Below are 18,693 nucleotides of genomic sequence, written 5' to 3' on the forward strand. Positions count from 1 at the left end.
AACACTACTGACTTTGTGATTGGTAGATAGGTGGAGGGTGGCGCTTCAGGCCAAAACACAACATGTCAACATCAACATCAGTTGAGAGCTGCAACTTCACTTTTAAAATGACAATATCTTAGCCGGACAACCGTTGTCAGTGATATAAGTATTTGAAATTAACATGATTTCTTAATGTCTAGTGACATATCAGGGCCATGTTATGATTAATTGAAATACATTTCTTACATACAGTTCCTTTAACATCAATGACACAGACATCAACAGGTTTATTAGGCTGCTGTCACTTTAAGACCAAATGCATGGATCCAATATATTGTTACACTTGCGTTTCTTTCCCAACTGTTTAGACTCACTTAAAGGTGCACTATGTACATTTTCAGTAAAATATCCAAAAACCACTAGGCCAGTGTTATATATTTTGTTCAGTTGAGTACTTACAATATCCCAAATGTTTCCAACTTATAAATCGCGAGAAAATTGCTATTTTAACCAAGGAACTGGGACATGTGAGGGAGTCGCCTGTCGATGGCGTCCTATCTGCGTTACCCTCGGTTTCCGCTTTTATTTAACAAAAACGCTTTACTCTTACTGCAGTGTGCAACAAGTGTCATAGCAGCCGCAGAGCGAACGCACAGAGTAACGTCATTACATAATTTTCAACACTCTCAGATGTATCTAATATGATAAACAGAGCTGAGTTACCTCATACTCATGACTGGAAAATCGGAAATGGCGGCAGCGACTGTGGCATAATAAAAGTCCCACTGGTCATGCGGCGTGTGTTGCGTTCATCTTATTAACAATCGCTCCAGCGGCCTCATTCAGCTCCCACAACACTCGGTCCTGCTCTGCTTCATACTACAGTTACGTTAATAATCGCATCCATGTACATGATTTCTGCCCGAGTCCTATCCCGATCCTTTTCCACTGGGTGTGAGGTGAAGACCACATGTCCCAAGATTCTGCCCTCAAACTTGGCGTCACCAAGCTACGTCTTTGTTTTGAATAGGCGACCTCTAGCGGACGGAAAAGTTACATAGTGCACCTTTAAGACATAACCGACTATGTTGTGTTTACGAGGATATTTTGACATAATTTTATGTGTATTTGTGCACTATATGAGAGGCTTTTGTGCGTGTACTCTGGATGTGCCGAGCACAGAAAACAGCTTATGAGGGGCGAATTGAGTTCTCTTTTGTGTCTTATTGCACTTGAATGGTTTAAAACCACACACAGGAATATGATAAGTGGAATCAAAATGATCATTTTATAACAAGTATCCGATTCCTGACCTTAAATATCAGAATAGATTTTCAATTCCCAACCTTAAGGCCTGTTCACACCGGGATGATTTTCGCGCGCGTTTATCGCCGACATTTAACGCCTTGTGACTAAACAATGGGCGCCAATGTGAGTGTGCACACTGACGCGCAAAACGCCAGGCGTAAAAGCGTCATTTAAAAAAAAACACCTCGGGTTCGTTTTTTTATTTTGACGCGGCGTGTTAAAAACTGGCCGACCAATGAGATCAGCGCTTTTGTTCACATGGCTGGAGCTGCTGAAGTGACAGTAAAACACGACTTGGTGGCGCTCAAGCACAAAATCGGTCTTGCCGAGCACACGTTGATACGACGAAGAAGTAGTAAGTAGACAAAGAAGAAGATGAGCTGCTAATGCTGCTTGCCAGTTAGCAAAAAGTGTGTGAATGGTTTTGGCCATATACATAATATATCTGTGGTTTTGGCAAGCACGTAAATACTGTCTCTTCTTCTTCTGTGTGACAAGCGAGTGTCAGAAGCGTAAAGTGCCACAGCACCACCTTGTGTACCGGGAGCGCATCTACTGAATGTGCACGTTCACTCGGCGCATCGCCAGTGAAAATCGCTTGGGTGTGAACACTCAAGACACGCCGAAAAACATCACGAAAAACGCTGGCGATAAGTGTGTACAGCATTTATACTTGCAAGCACAGAGGTGTGTGCACATAAGCAGTGTGCACGCGCGTTGTGCACCCGCCTATAGGCGCACATTTCTAACAAGCTCTTTAAATAACACAAAAAAATACTGAGCTATTGACTTAAGACCAGGTTTTTGTTGGTCAATGGCGCAGTCGTTTTCAGTTGCCTCAAAATAGCAACACACCAACAATGCACCAGAACACACCTCGTTTTCAGACCAGCACATGGGCAAACAGATGGGCGCGAGTGCATTTGCTATTTAAACAATGTGGCGCTGGACGTGAAAATGATAACTGCATCGGGCTGAAACTAGCAAAAAACACTTGTGTCACGCCTGGTGTCGGATTTCACCGGATGTATGATAGGGCCCGAAAGGTTTGTTTGAGCTGAATTAGCATTTTCCCTGACACTGATCATAAGTGATGCAAAAGTGATGCAACAGTGACTTTCCCCCAGGATCTTGTTTAAATCGCTAGACCAAAGTGAAAACTACAACAAAGAGATCATTTTGAGATTTTAGCAGGTGGGGAAAAATGTATTTGCATCTGCTTTACCATCTGTCTGTCAATCAAACCTACGCCATCTGTTTGATATCCCCATTTATTACTATTAATACATTTACGACTATTTATCTTTGTGTCGTCCACTTCTAACCATCTACTGCGATTGCATCTGCCTGAAAATCCCCAGCCTCCTTTGAGTGTTTTGAGGTTAAATATGTCAAGGTTATCACAAAGCACATAGACTGAGAACAAGTCAACAATATGACTATAAGATACCTTTCCAGTTTCACATTAAAGATGCAGGAGGGTATTTCTGGAGCTGCACATCCCTCTGGGATGGAAGTGGCAGAAGGGCATCTGAGCTCGCAAGTGATATCTTCTGCAAATCAGAGAGGACTATTCTCTGCGTGTCTCCCACTTGCTCTTGACATTAGCAAAGTGCAGCCATGGCAGGAAGAGGGAAGCACAGTGATTGCCAGATGTCAAGTATCATCGCCTCTGAGGCACTCATTGCCCTCTCTGTGACACCATTGTTTTGGGGCTTTTGTTGTATGTTGAGTGTACGACTGAGGATGTGGACAGTGAGGTCATATAAGGCTATTGTTAATTAAGTCATTTGACTTTATGAGAATGGCAATATTTTAATGTGATGGAAAAAGCATGATCTTCAGCAGTGGATATTCTGTAATATAAAACAGAATAAGCATGAAATAAAGAACTGCATGTCAGATATTCAAATGAAAAGGAAATGAAACCTAAAATGAAACCTTTTCTTCAACTTTTTAGTAAAAAAAAAAACTTTCATTGGTTTAGTGCGGAGGTTTTTAAAATTGGGTCCTCCAAGGGTGTGCGAGGGACTATGCAAAATTTTTTCCAATAGAATGCAAAATTATTTTCCAATAGAAGGATCATTCCAGGATATGAAACAGGGTGACAGCAGCAGTATTGGAGAAACAGTGCTGCAAGGCAATGGATCCAGTGCCGTTAAATGAAAAAAAAAAACCCAAAAAAACACTCATGCCAAGGCACGCCGTACTTCCAAGGGTGAAAAATCCTTGTAAAAGATAATCTCATATGGAACCTCAATATCCCTTTGAGCAAAGTTTGAAGCTCTTTTGCCAGTGGAGAGCATGAGAACATGAGAGTTCAAGAGATTATGAATATCATACATACCGGCAATATTATAATGAAACACACTTGCGATATACATGCCATAACATCAGAGCTTTACAAAAAAAAACATCTGTTAATTGAATATATATAAAAGAAAACCATTTTGTTGATATGCCATGGTGTCATTGTATTGGAAACAACATGTAGCTGACCATTCTTATTTTTTTATGGAATATTGCTCCCTCCCTCTTGCAATGACATGTCTTCTCTTCACTGATGATGTGGATCACAACAATTGTAAACCACAACAATCCAATCAGTTTGAGGTGGACAAAACTCAGGTCAAAACTCAAGACAAAAATCAAGTCCCAACCTTCATTTTTGGGAAGCCGTTTCACTTGGATATCCATCACAATAGGGAAAAAAAGACTATCACAACTTGTGCTTCATGATAACTTGAACTTTCCTGAAATTAGATAGAACAGTGGTTCTTAACTGGTGGGTCACAGCCCAAAAACCGGATACAGCACAGCATGTTCTCATGCTCTCATTCATTTTCTTGAGATATTATTTATTCCCTTTTGGTATTTTCAAAAAGAAGTAGGACAGGAAACAAGCACAACAACTTAGGGGATATCCTAGCCAATAGTGGACAGAGGCTCGACCCTGATCGCAGGTCTGTTCTGAAAGCAACATTTAATTCAACAACCAATACTGTTGTACATAGTTAGGACAGCAAAAATACTTTTAAAAAGGAAAAGAAAATGCTTGATATATCTATTGTTCCTAATTTCAAAGGCTGTGCATACAGTCAAACTCGGCAAAGGATTTTGGTGCAAATTAATTTGTTATCTGGTAAAAGCAGCAGCCAAATGAGACAGATGCCAATAGGTTGCCTAACATTCTCTCATCCTTGAAAAACAAGAACAAAACCTATGTAAAGAAAAACAATTGACGGAGACAATATTAGACAACTGTGTGTTCACAGATAAATCACACTTCTGCTGTTGTTTTTGTTGTTAGATTTCCTATTATACATTGCTTTTCATAGGTTCGGGGTCTTTTTTTTTTAAAAGTCCCTTATGTTCACCAAGGCTGCATTTATTTGATCATAAATACAGTAAAAACAGTAATATTCATTCATTCTCCATGCCTGTTCTCCTCTCTAGGGCTCGCACATCAGACACAGACATTCACACTCTCACTCATACCTATAGGCAGTTTTCTGTTTTTCCAATATCCTATCCTGCATGTCTTTGGACTGTGAGGGAAACTGGAGTACCTAGGGGAAACACACGCTGACACGGAGTGAACATGCAAACTCTACACACAAAGGCCTCCTGGCTCAGCCGGGGCTACTACCCACTGAGCCAACGTGCTACCCAAAACAGTAATATTGTGAAATATTATTATTACTTAAAATAACTGAGGTGTCTACATTACAGATTTCTAATCATCTCAAACCATTTTTTTTTTTAAATCTCGCTGATCGTGGCAGAGAAATACATTCTTATTTGAAAAGACAGAACTCTCAATAAATCATTGTCTCAAATTACTTATTAGTACACTCAAACTTGGAGCAATTAACTGCATTTGCACATAATAATGTTTAATTCAAACAATACCTAAATACCTTTTTCAATACATAAATAAATAGGAGAACTGATTCCTCTTTGTCATAAACCATGAGAATATAACCATATCTTGTCAGCTTGTGTCGATAACTTATCTTATCATAATTTAAATTCTACTGCCCTTAATTTTTTAAAAATTCTTTGTTGTCTTTCCAGTATGTCAGTATTTGGTATAAGTATTTTGTATTTAGTATAAATATTTGGTAACACTTCAGTATGGGGAACACATATTCACTATTAACTATGACTTTTGCCTCAAAAACTCCTAATTTACTGCTTATTAGTAAGTAAGGTAATTTTTGTAGCATTTAATTTTAGGTATAGGGTAGAATTAGAAATGTAGAATAAGGTAATGCAGAATAATGTATTAATAATGTGCTTTATAAGTGCTAATAAACAGCCAATATCCAAGTAATATGCATGCTAATAAGCAACTAGTTAATAGCGTAAAGTGTTACCATCTATTTATCACTCAGTGAGTTTATATCCATCACCAGAAAAATGTAAACAATAATAATGTTCACTATTATATCACACTAGATTAACCTATTGCTTAAACTTATTACTGTACCTGTAAACTATATCTATACATCTATATATTTTGCAGGTTTTTCTCCATTTTTGTTATAGTTTATTTTTTTCCTCTCTCCTTTATTTTGTACTTGTGTTGTGTGTATACACTATGTTGCCAAAAGTATTGGGACACCCCTCCAAATCATTTAATTCAGGTGTTTCAATCACTTCCATGGCCACAGGTATATAAAATCAAGCACCTATGCAGACTGCTTCAACAAACATTTGTGAAAGAATGGGTCGCTCTCAGGAGCAAAGAATGGGTCGCTCTCAGGAGCTCAGTGAGTTCAAGTGGGGTACCGTGATAGGTTGCCACCTGTGCAATAAGTCCATTTGTGAAATGTCCTAACTACTCCTAAATATTCCATGGTCAACTGTTAGTGGTATTATAAAAAAAGTGGAAGCAATTGGGAACAACAGAATCACACAGCGGGGTCAGCGCATGCTGAGGCGCACAGTGCACAAAAGTCACCAACTTTCTGCAGAGTCAATAGCTACATACCTCCAAACTTCGTGTGGCCTTTAGATTAGCTCAAGAACAGTGTGTAGAGAGCTTCATGGAATGGGTTTCAACGGCCAAGCAGCTGTATCCAATCACCAAGTGAAATGCAAAGTGTTAGATGCAGTGATGTAAAGCACGCCGCCACTGGACTCTAGAGCAGTGGAGACGTGTTCTCTGGAGTGATCAATCACGCTTCTCTGTCTGGCAATCCGATGGACGAGTCTGGGATTGGCAGTTGCCAGGAGAACGGTACTTGCCTGACTGCATTGTGCCAAGTGTAAAGTTTGGTGGATGGGGGGGGGGGGTATGGTGTGGGGTTGTTTTGCAGGGGTTGGGCTTGACCCTTTAGTTCCAGTGAAAGGAACTCTTAATGCTTCAGCATACCAAGACATTTTGGCCAATTTCATGCTCCCAACTTTGTGGGAACAGTTTAGGGATGGCCCCTTCCTGTTCCAACATGACTTTGCACCAGTTGAAGCTGATAAGGCTGCAAAGGGTGGGCCAACTACATATTAAACCCTACGGATTAAGAATGGGATGTCATTAAAGGTAATGTGCATGTAAAGGCAGGCGTCTCAAAACTTTCGGCAATATAGTGTATGTCATTGGTCTCGTACTTTGTATAAGCAGCTATGTATTGTTAATAATAAAAAAATATATATATATGATTTCTATGTTAAAATGCAATTTATTACCGTATTGGCAAAGCTGAATTTTCAACAGTCAATACTCCAGTTTCCATTGTCAGATCCATCAGATTTGAAGGGAAATTTTGTATTTACTTATGCACAGTTTTATTACTTTGGTGTTGTGTGGCCACTCTATGCCCAATTTAAAATCTGGGTCCTGAAGCGAAACCAGTTGAGAGCCGCTGAGTTATACTGATTGAATGCGTAATAATGTCGCTATAATGATCTTTGTTTAACTTATTATGCTCCTGAGACGGCTGTGAGCCTCCGATCTCTCTCTTTCTCTCTCTCTCTCTCTCTCTCTCTCTCTCTCTCTCTCTCTCTCTCTCTCTCTCTCTCTCTCTCTCTCTCTCTCTCTCTCTCTCACACACACACACACACACACACACACACACACCTACGCACAGGAACCTATTAACAGCACTGATTCAAACTGCCGATCGTCAGATCCATCCACCGTAACACCTGTTTTACAATTAATGCCAGTCATTGCCTTTGGGGGAAATTTGCCATCACTATAAAATCAGAATAACATTGCAAATCTGTTTCTGTTGCTCATTATAAATTCCATCCTGGGTCCTGCCCCTGCTGTCTGGAATTGCATTTAATGAAGGAGAATTCAATCTTAAACACATTCTCATTTTCACTGTGGTGTTTGATGGAGTGGCACTCACCCATGTTCACTGCATTAAACAGCACATTCAATTGAATCTAACTTAATCTTGTCAGTAAAACTGCATTTGGATCTCCTTTCGCCCTTTTGGGGAGCTGATTATTCATTATGGCCTCAACTGTGATAAAGAAAGCTAGCTGTCCACTTAAAGTTGAAGTTGAACAGACAGAGGACGGAGATGATTCCTATATCTGTCATGTCAAATAATAAACAGTCTGAAGGTGCTAAGTGTTCTGCAGCAAATACATTAATCTGTCATTTTTCCTCACAGCTGCGTGCAACATGAAATGAATTATGCATCATATTTGGGCTGTGGTTTGTTGATCTAATGATTGGGAGCTGTGTGGTTTTGTGCAAGCATGAGCGTGTCCACCATGACAACAGACACGATCAGTCATGTAGGCAGAGGAAAGCCACAAGGAATGATTCAAATCAATGCATACATGAATGACATCTATAGGTGACAAAGGCAGTCTGAGATTGATGTGATTCAATAGGTGCTAACAGGGGAAAACCCCTTCCAATGGTGCTTGCTCTCATTACGCTGTCAGCCAATGTTGGTTTTTGATTAAAAATGTCCCGTAACGGCGGAATTCAATTCTCTTTGGTGTCATTTCAACTTCTTCCATGTGTGTGTTATCTGTCTTAGATGGTGGCAGCTATCAGTTTGAAACAGGACTGAATTTCTTTCTAGGCAGATGGACATCTCGGCAATGGGTATGGTGCAGTAAAGTGAAAAAGAAAAAAAAATGTTTTTCAGCTTCCCTGCTTTGCTTGACCAGCAAGTAGATCAATAGCAATAGCATTTGGACAGCTTTCCTTCCTGTCCATCCATCTTTTCTTCTTTAAATCTGTCCTACACAGAAGCTTTCAGGATCAGCAAATCAAATTCTTGAGGTGCTCATAAGACACTGAGTAACTGATAAGTAACTGTTAGGCTCTTGGTGTGATGCACAATACTTGTTTATTGAGTTTTAGATCTATTGCAATTCTGAACACTTAAGTCGATATCAAATAAGAATGCCCAGGCCAGGTTAAGAAAAATAAAAAGAAGGGAAAATGTAGTTTAAAACACACATGCCAAGTACAAATAGTACTACTTGTGCATGTTTTTATATGGTTTTGAAAAACTTGTATGGCATTTTTAAGAAATTGTGCGTTGTAAAGTTTAAAGTAATAATTCTCCCAAAAATGAAAATGATCCCCTCAAGCCGTATGACTTTCTTCTTTCAGCCAAACACAATTGGAGTTATATTAAAAAAAAATATTCTGGTTCTTCCAAGCTTTATAATGGTCACGATCTCGTTCAGATGAAGATGATGAAAAAAGGTTCAAACATGTAAGTGAGTCAAACTTAGTTAATCCAGTAGCAGGAAGGCAGCGTAACAGCAAACAATACCAGACACCAACCAGTGTTGAAGGGAATGCATTACAAGTAACGTAATTAGTTACTTTTTTAGGGAGTGACGCAATTTTGTAATGCATTTACTTTTCAAAACTTTTCCCAACACTGACACCAACTGAATGAAAAGGAGGAACTAATAGGAGCCGTTTACATGACACCCTTTTCAAAACTTTTTATGCATTTTTGCCGTTCATTTACACAACAACAGCGTTTTGGGGGTCTGAAAACGTAAATGTTTATAAATGGGTTTCAAAGTGCAAGTTTTTGAAAAAGAGACCGTTAACGTCCCCATGTAAACAACAAAAACGCGAATCTGTGAAAACGCTCCGAACGGTTACAGAGACACAATAGCACAGAGAGCGGATCATATCGGCACAGACCAATTTGAAACATCTTTAAATCAGCAACAAGGTTGAATTTTTTTATCTGGCATTGAGGCAGACATGGTCACCTTGAACGGACATATAGAAAAGCGCAATTCATTCTTCAGTATTAACGGTGTGTATCAATATTAAGATCAATTGCTAACGGTTGTCCTGGCATGCATAATACAGATTTTTTGTTGTTTTTCACGAATTTATGTGAACAGTGATCATTTTGATAATGTTGTCATCTGTACAAAGAAAAAACTGTTACGTTTTTAGTACATCATTGTCGTGTAAACGTACCCTCAAATACACAAGGTGATTGAACTCAAATGACAAGCAGGGGATGACTCGTTAATCAAAAACCATAGTTACAAAAAAGGAGTGGGAAACTGGAACAAAGGAAACAGGTGACTGATACAAAAAATAGAAAATTCATGAAAATTAGATCAAAACAAATAGAAAGTTCATGAAAATGAAACAAAAGCAGGCAGTTAACAATAACGACACTGAATAGTTTTTCAAAAATGTTTTTCATTATTCATGCCTGTTTGTGTGTTCAGAATGAAGTCTGGTACAGTGATCACCAGTTTTCTCCGTAACCATTTACACTACCAAAAAAAAAAAAAAAAACCCTTCATAGGATCTTAGAAGAGGTGTAGCCTATGTGTGAAATAGTGTATTTAAAAAATGAATAAATAGGATAAAAGATGAACATCACATCATTGACCCATTTATGTATGAGACAGTATAAAGCTCAAAAAAGGAAGCAACCTACATTTACTGTAACATTTAGAATCATTCCAAAATGTAGAATTGTGAGCAATGCTTTCCATTTATCCCATACGGAAATGTAATATATATATGTCCCTATATCCGAGTAGTGATGTCATACAGTATGCACATATATAACATTTCCGTATGGGTAGACCACATACTACACAATTTTAGAAATGTTTTTCCACTCGCCGCTAGTTAATGAAGATCGCTGACAAAAACCCAAAATCAAAGCCAAAATAGTGCACGATTGCTATGATTGAATAATCAAAGACACGGTCTGAGGGAAGCGCTGATGCCTGAGAGATATTTAGCAGGTCTGCGATCCAAGTCCAGTAGTGTGAAATGTGTTTTGATTGGAACTGACATTGGCAACAACAATAAGGTACGGTCACATTCCCCATTGTTTAGTGAATTTTCGCTCAGTCATTTCAATCGAAATCCATGCGACTGGAAATTTTGCGTAAGCAGAAAGATTTCATGGATTTTGCAATGGGTTCAAGTTGGCCACGCATTCACTGTGCTGACCAACAGAAAACTGTTTGATTTGAAAGTGACTTATGTGTGAGCTGTGCTTCATACATCACTACACTATTGACAATAGAGCCTTTTTGCCCACAAAATTTCATTAATGTGACCTTACTCTACAGGTGAGTCTGGGTCAGATTCATTTTAATAATAACACCATTTAGGGGTTCTGCCATTTCAACAGAATGAATTTTCCTTTTGCATTTTGCAGGGAACGGAGACGTACGGAGCCGTACATCGGACATCACAGACTGAAAGGGAACAAAAATTTTACCTAATTTATACTTTTTTGTCATTTTATTAAGATTGGAGCATTACAAAATTTATTTCCTTGTGACAATGGGCACTGGGGTTCTGCATGCGAAGTAAAATTAGCATTGGCATCAAATAACAGACCTGTACGAGCCCCATTTCAGTGACGCACATCAGATGGCCACATGTCCCTCTTCCCCCAATGTGCTGGAAGAAATAGCCTGCCAGCCTGTCCTCTGGGTGTGAAATCAGAGCCAGTTCTCCTTGGTGGAGTTCTCTGAGCATGGGGAGACCATGCTGACCTGAATGCAATCCCGGTGGGGGGCTTCTGCCATTGTAGCATGGCAGCAATGGTGGTTACGGTCGCTGAGCCAAAAGAAATATGCTGCTTGCCTCAAGGAGCGTGAACCGTGGCCCAGTAAATGGGATGGGATGTGATGGTGCCTCATGTGTGTGTTGGGAGGGTGGGGGGGGGGGGATGTTGCAAAGAGTACACACGCTCTCCTCTTACACATAGCCAATGCTTGCCTCAGTCCAGCGAAAGGAAGAAAACGGTTGGAATATGGCTTACACTGTAATTGTGATTTATATTATTAATTATAAAATGGTTAGTTCCAGTTCTTATTCTGATTGGTCAATAGCTGTTTAATTCACGATAAAACACGGCTATGACCGCTTCACCCAACAGTTATGTGTATCACTACACAACACCCTTAGCAACCACTCTCAGCAAAGTAAACATATGTTTGTCCTCATTAATATTGATCATTGAAGCTTACTGTAATGTTAGAGTATTGTGATAGAGTGACTGATTCACTCATAAAGCCATCTAATGGCGCAATCATTTCTGTTGCTGTTCACGGTCAGGGACTATGTTTTCCAGTGGAAGGAAGGCTTTTAGTGATTTTAGCGAATATTTAATTACTACAATAGTAATTCTTGCTAGAAATGGCATCAGAAGTGGAAAACGTTGGTCAAAAATGTACATTTTGACACATAAACTGACCACCAACCGCAACTTTCAGACGCCATCTTTCTTTATCTAGCTCATCTGTCACCGAATGGAACATATAGGATTGTGGGATATCAAAGGCAGCGAAGGATTCATCTATGCTGCCTTCAAAAATCAATCAGATGAAGGATGAAGATGAAGGTCTCTCAGGAGACAGGAAGTGAAGCTAACATTGGATTCAGGCGTGCTTATTAAGCGCTGTGAATAGCATTTTTAATCTTTCAGCCAGTGTTTTTGAATGAATAAGTTGAATTCAATGATTTACTCATAAAAGCATTCAGCTGTTTCATTGCTGAATGAATTAGGGACTTTGAACGAATCACTTGAGTGATTCAATGACTCCCTTAAGCCCAAAGTATCCCTGCGTCCCAATGTGCATACTATCAATCCTAATAATTAGATAATCCCAATCCTAATAAATAATTAGAAAAGCCCAAGTGTGTCCCAAAGAGTAGTATGTTGAAAAGAGAATGCCAACAGTCCCCGGATGGTCTACTATTTCCTGTAGATTTTCAAAGTGTGGATCTGTGCGCATTCTAATAGCTAATATTGCCCACAACCCATTGAGCTTTGGAGGAGGATTTGGTTCCGAGTTAGAAACACGAATAAAACATGAACAAACATGGCGGATGTGTGCGACCAAGAGTTAAGTAGAAAGGTTTAGATGAAGTGGTTTGAGTGACTAATAATCAACATTTAACCTGATTTAAAAAAATCTATTAAAGAGACAGAACAACAACAACAGAATACTGGAGACTGCAACAACAACAGACGCCCGCATTGACAAGCGCTTGTGAGAGGGTTATGAGATAGCCGCATATTAATTAAAAAAATACAAAGATATTTATATCAGTCATAACTTCTGGAGAAAAATAGCGCAGACACTGGACAAAGTTGAATCTACGTACAGTAGATTCCCCATCCGACCGCTCCAGACACGTCAGCAGGCCCGCCATCTTGGAACAGTCACACGTCGTCATTCACAGAATCAATGATACAACAATCATTGGTTGTGAAACCACAGAGATTTCAATTCCTGAAGACACTAGGGTATGTGTGGCAACATTTTAAAGGATATTAAAGACATTCTCACGCAACAAAATTTAATAATAGCATTTCAAAGAGAGCACATATCAGTTCATGATAAATCGACTTGCCCTGTCTTTCAAAAGATAAGTCATTTTTAGATTTTAGTCTTTGGCTTTTATGAAAATGAAGTGGGAGTAAAGTTAAAAGTTAGAGATCGATTTGATGGCTTAAAAGTTAACATGCCTCTAGACATCAAATCATCAGATTTTTTTGCAGTGAGAGAATCCTAGTACAAAGACATGCTTGAACAGCAATGAACTAGGACAATTCGCTGTAAATGGACTTATTGCAAGTAGTGCCAACGGGAAGAATAATCACACGCATGAAGAATGTAATAGGTGAGAAATCCATTCTGTTCTCTCCACTTTTTAGTTTTTGTATTAAATTATAGAGAGTTTGGTAAGGAAAACAGAAAGGATTTATTTCTCGCTTCTCCTTTTAGTCCATACAGAACATGCAGATGTGTCATCTGCACCTGCATATTTGTAAGCAGATCTTTGCTCAGGTGTTTGCGTTGGCATATAGCTCGAAATAAATACAGCGTAATAGATTTCTGCTGTTTCTTTAGGGAAACCCCATTAAGGTAATTAGTTTGAGCTGTGGCTCTGGAAAAAAGCTCCACTTCATATGCAAGGTTCAGTTGCTCAGTACACGGTGGGAGGAAATGCTTTTGTTCCTCAATTCAGGTCACTGACATGCAGAATTTAACATCCTGTACTGTACAATGATTGAAATCACATGGGCGTGATTATTTCATGCAATGACCAAAAAGAATCAAGCATTCTGTATTCAATACTTCTTTCTTTCTCTTTCTTCTTAAAACCACGGGTACTCTCGTAATGCCAAGCTGTGATGGTAATGGGGCACAGTACTATACCCTCCAGAATCCTGGATCATTTTGGGAAAAAGGTCTAGTAATTTTGCACTTTCAGTGAGGTAACTAGACCTCTTTGATGGGATCATTCAGCACATGGTGGGTGAGCATGTGGATTGTCAGCTTCTCAGAGGAGGAATATGAAGAGATGAGAATGCCCAGAATACAGATATGCTGGATCAGTTTATGTAAAAAAATAAAATAAAATTCAAAGTCCATATGCGCATGAGCGAATCTAACTTACCACAAGAAAATAAATTAGGAATGTGTAACCTTAAAAACCTTGTGTAATGTGTAATCTTAAAAGCCCTTAAAGCCGCAATATGTTCACTGCTAGAGGTCGCTTATTCATAACAAAGGCGTAGCTTGATGACGCCTGGATTTCGCTGAGCTTTTTGACTGCTTCCACCTTTTCCGGTCATGTGTACGCAGTGCTGTTTTATCATATTAGATACATTTTTTGAGTGTGTTGAAAGTTATGTTATAATGCTTCTCTGTGCGTTTGCTCGGCGGCTACTATGAGACACTTGTTGCACACTGCAGTAAGCTAGATCGACATAAGCCATGGTAAAACATGGTACTCACGGTAAATCATGAAAGCGAGATTAAAGCATGAAACAATAAGACTAACTGTGTTGAGTTATATAACAATGATTCCTTTTCTGCCAATGACTGAATCCAAACAGTTGCTAACCTGTCTAATAAAACACACAACATATTAAAGAATCTTTGGTGTTTCCTTGGTTTCTTCTAAATAAATCGAGGGTAATGCGGGTTTGATGTTATTGATAGGCGACACACGGACATGTGTCCTGGTTAAAATCGCTTAGATTTTAACATTCTTGGAAACATTTGGGATAATTTAAGTTCACAAGTCAACAAAATATATAACATTGATTTTTATTTTAATCCAAAAATCCTACATATTGTGCCTTTAAATCTTTAAAACATTCTCGATAGCACTTCTAGAGTTATGAGGGGGGAATTTAGTCTTGAATCTAACTAGCTTTACATATTAAAATAATAACATCAGTTAACCTCCAGCACACGTCTTTCACACAAAGGGTCTTTCTGTTGACTCATGTTGAAAGAAACAGTCTCATATCTGGCATTTAAGAGTGTATGAACTCCTATTGTGACACAAAAAGCAAGATTTGTTACAAAATCTGTTACGGGTCTATTGGCATTCAGCATCAGAAACTTTTATCAGTATTCTTAGCCTTTATTCTTATCTACACTATTTGATAATTCATTCAAACAACCATATCTTTAAAGTATATTTAAGCTTTAAAACATATATTTTTGTTTTAATTGCAAGATCTTCAGAAATCTCTCATATTCAGGTCCAAGTAATTCTCTGCATAATCACTGGAATGACTTGCTTATACAGTGTCTGTTCTCTTGATTTCAGTTCAAATCATTATCTTATATGGAGTAACCCGGAGGACGGTATATTAAAATGCTCGGGTCAGAGGTTAAAAGCAGTCCACATAATTACACTCAGGTTTATGGATTAAAAGCCAGTACTGCACGAATAATGATCATGATCTGTGAATAAGATGAGAGTAAAAACGACTCTTTGAATTACTTTTTTGTCTAATAGATGACAGAACTAACATTATAGTGATTTCAAGGTGAAATCTATGAATAAAGCTGGTTCATGATTTTCCATATGTAATGGCTGTCTGCATGTGAATACTAGGAAACATCCTCCACATACTGCTAAAAATGCTTCTTACTGTGTTACTGTTTTTTTCTTTTTTCTTTTTCAATGCATCTTTTCTTATTTAAAACCATTTAAGAGTCTATACGGGGCAGGTGCAGAGCAGGTGGATAAATAAAAAATAAAGCAAACCCTCCAGACTCATATGAAAAGGCTCTTTCACAGCACCATTGAGGTATATATACCATTGAGGTATTTATCACTTTCAAAGCATTCTTTATGCACCCATAAAAAGAGTTTTATTTAGCACCAAAAAACGTGCTACTGCTACAAACCCCAAAAATCCCACAAAGACTGCCTTCTTGGAACCATTTTTTCCTAACATATTCTATATTTTATTGCTCTTAGTCAGAAAATAAAGTCATCTGAGCTTTCAAAAACTTTTTATGCAGACATCTAAGCATGACAGTGAAGAAAGAGTGACATTATCTTTGCAATTTGATGAAAGGGAAATTTCTCCAGCTACTGACTCACTTCCTTAGTGTCAACCAAAATGGATCCCTCTTAGGGGGGCGTTTGATATTCTCACTGTATTTTGTATTTTTTCAACACAGATATATTTAGGGAGTAGATAAACATTTATGATGGAGCCATTCATTTGATACCGGCGTTAAACAATACCGTGCACACAACTGCTGCGGCAGCCCACGGTAGTGACAATAAATTGGCTTATTTCACAGCTGCATTGGGCCTTTAGCATCTCCTTTTCTCTTACACATATCTATCTATCTATCTATCTATCTATCTATCTATCTATCTATCTATCTATCTATCTATCTATCTATCTATCTATCTATCTATCTATCTATCTATCTATCTATCTATCTATCTATCTATCTATCTATCTATCTATCATATGCTAAGCATAGAATAAGAAAATCTAAAAGTGGCAACCAAGTTTTGCACCACAAGCAAAGCTTTGAATACTTAACATGTGTTATATATGTATCATTTATATGTAATGCAGTACACAAGTGCATTATATTGCGTAGAGGTATATTGAGCACTCTAGCCATGCTTTTAGGCTGTTTCAGGAGCATAAATGTAGTGCATAGTTTATGCTGAGCTTGTGGGAAAAGAAAGGAAGTAGCCTACAATCAACTTACGCATGTTGTTTGCTCTCGCCTGCACAGTGTCATAATGCTGTGTGTGCATTCCGATGGCTTCCTCGTGCTGACCCTGACGGGCGCCTTGCATGACGCTTGCAACAGCTCTGTTGAAGAACAAGCAATTTGTTAGCTAAGTATTCCATTGAATTGTGTAATCAGTCTTTATTTAGATATCAGAGCACAGCTGAACGGCATACAGGGATATAATGTTGGTAGACTGACATCTATTCATTCAGTGCTATTGCTGCCGCTGTCCAGAGTGCTGATTCAAAGAGAACAGGTTTTACTGTGAGCCGCTCTTTCAGCAACCTGCACACTGTGGGCTGTGCAGCTCTCATCAGAGGTTTTGACCCACTATATCAGTAGGAACAAGAGATTTACACCTCCACCATCCAAGCTGAGTAACCAAAGGGTACAAAAACTGACAAGCAGATGTTATGCAATATGGTGTAATATCTAAACCGGTTTGTACAGTTCTCTTGGTTATGTGCAAGCTAACCAAGCTAACTCTTGAGATCTGTGATTCAAAAAAGCCTTTTGAAATAAACTTGGATAGCAGTTTATTTGCATAAACTTTGCATAACACAAATCCATGAATTTAGAAAGCCTAATGCAGATTCACAGGATTGTTTTTGCTCTAATTAGGCATGAATATGCATGGGCAGGATAGGCAAAACAGTAAATGCAGAGCTACGACAAGCAACATTTTTGGCTCAAAAGCAGCAAAAGATCGAGTTAGTGAGGAAAATCTTTGCCTGGAGATTCTTGGATGGAGTAAACCATTTTCAGCCTAAGACGCCATTCACACAGAGTGCGTTTTACTGTTTTTAATTGCTTTTAATTGTTGGCCAGTGTACACACATGCATCAGAGCAATATCTTTGACTGTTGCGATGCTCCCACTTTGCTTTCTTTAAACTATCCCATCTAAATTATGGCCAAAAATAAATATAAATCATGGCCAAAAATGGTCCCCTGCGATATGCTCCATTCAGTTTATCTAGTTGTTTTTGTACGCACCATGTGCGGCATGTGAGCCCTAACAATCACTCACACTGGAGTGTTCTTGCGTTCAAAAGCAGAGAGTTACACAATGGAATTGCGCCTTGAGATGCGCAATTTTAAAGGAGACGTTTAGAACTTCTCTTAACCTGATAAGGCGTATTAAAAATGTAACGCTCATGTCACCACACTTTAAAAAATTAGCCAAATGCGTCGGAAATTCAAAGACATCGGTCTAGCAATCACTGTTTACATGGGGAGGAAAAAAAACATTAAAAGCAGAGCAGACTGGTGCAACTGCAAATCACACTGCTTTTACCATAAGCACTTTGTCAAAAAAAAAATGTTTTTAAATAATTGACTTATTCAAGCCAACATAACTGTCAGTTACTTACCGAGACATGCTCTCTCTGTGCGGTCTGTGAGCCTTTTCTAGTCCAAGTTTGGTAAATATCCCGACCAGTGCCATGATTGCCACTACTCCACATATTATATATACAATCAAGTTTGTTTTATCCTTGGTTGGATCGTGTCTAGGGTCTAGGGTTTTCTTATACGGTGTCTGTCCTGTTAACCACACTGGTGTGTCGTAATTTTTACAGGTGCTCTGATCCAATCGAGAGTTTTTATAAGCGCAGCAAAATCGGAAGCCACAAGTGCCGCAACAAAATAAATAATTGCCTGTTTGGCAAACGAACGGCGGGTCCCACTGTCCCATGACATCATAGTAACCCCGACATTTGTCCTCAGTATGTGGAGGTTCAGAAACGCTCTCCTCATCCCGGGACCCATTGGATCCTGAGAGCATTATAAAGCCCTCGAGCTGCTGCTGAGCTTCACCGTCCGCGCTGCACAGCAGCACCAGAACTTTCACAAAGAAGTATTCTAACAGCAAGACTGTCCATTTCAT

General features: G+C 38.9%; 1 protein-coding gene across 1 annotated transcript in view; it reads right to left on the bottom strand.

The window, feature by feature from the left end:
• shisa9a (shisa family member 9a) overlaps positions 1 to 18,693 on the bottom strand; it is a gene marked incomplete at both ends in the record, with an annotated part of 41,287 nt that extends 22,594 nt beyond the window's left edge. The window contains 2 exons of the mRNA XM_079845613.1: positions 16,780 to 16,886; positions 18,179 to 18,693. Coding sequence (XP_079701739.1) covers positions 16,780 to 16,886; positions 18,179 to 18,693 — 622 coding nt within the window. The remainder of the gene's footprint in view (positions 1 to 16,779; positions 16,887 to 18,178) is intronic.

This window comes from Gobio gobio, assembly GCF_949357685.1.
Source record: "Gobio gobio genome assembly, chromosome: 20".
In the NCBI taxonomy this organism is placed as follows: domain Eukaryota; kingdom Metazoa; phylum Chordata; class Actinopteri; order Cypriniformes; family Gobionidae; genus Gobio; species Gobio gobio.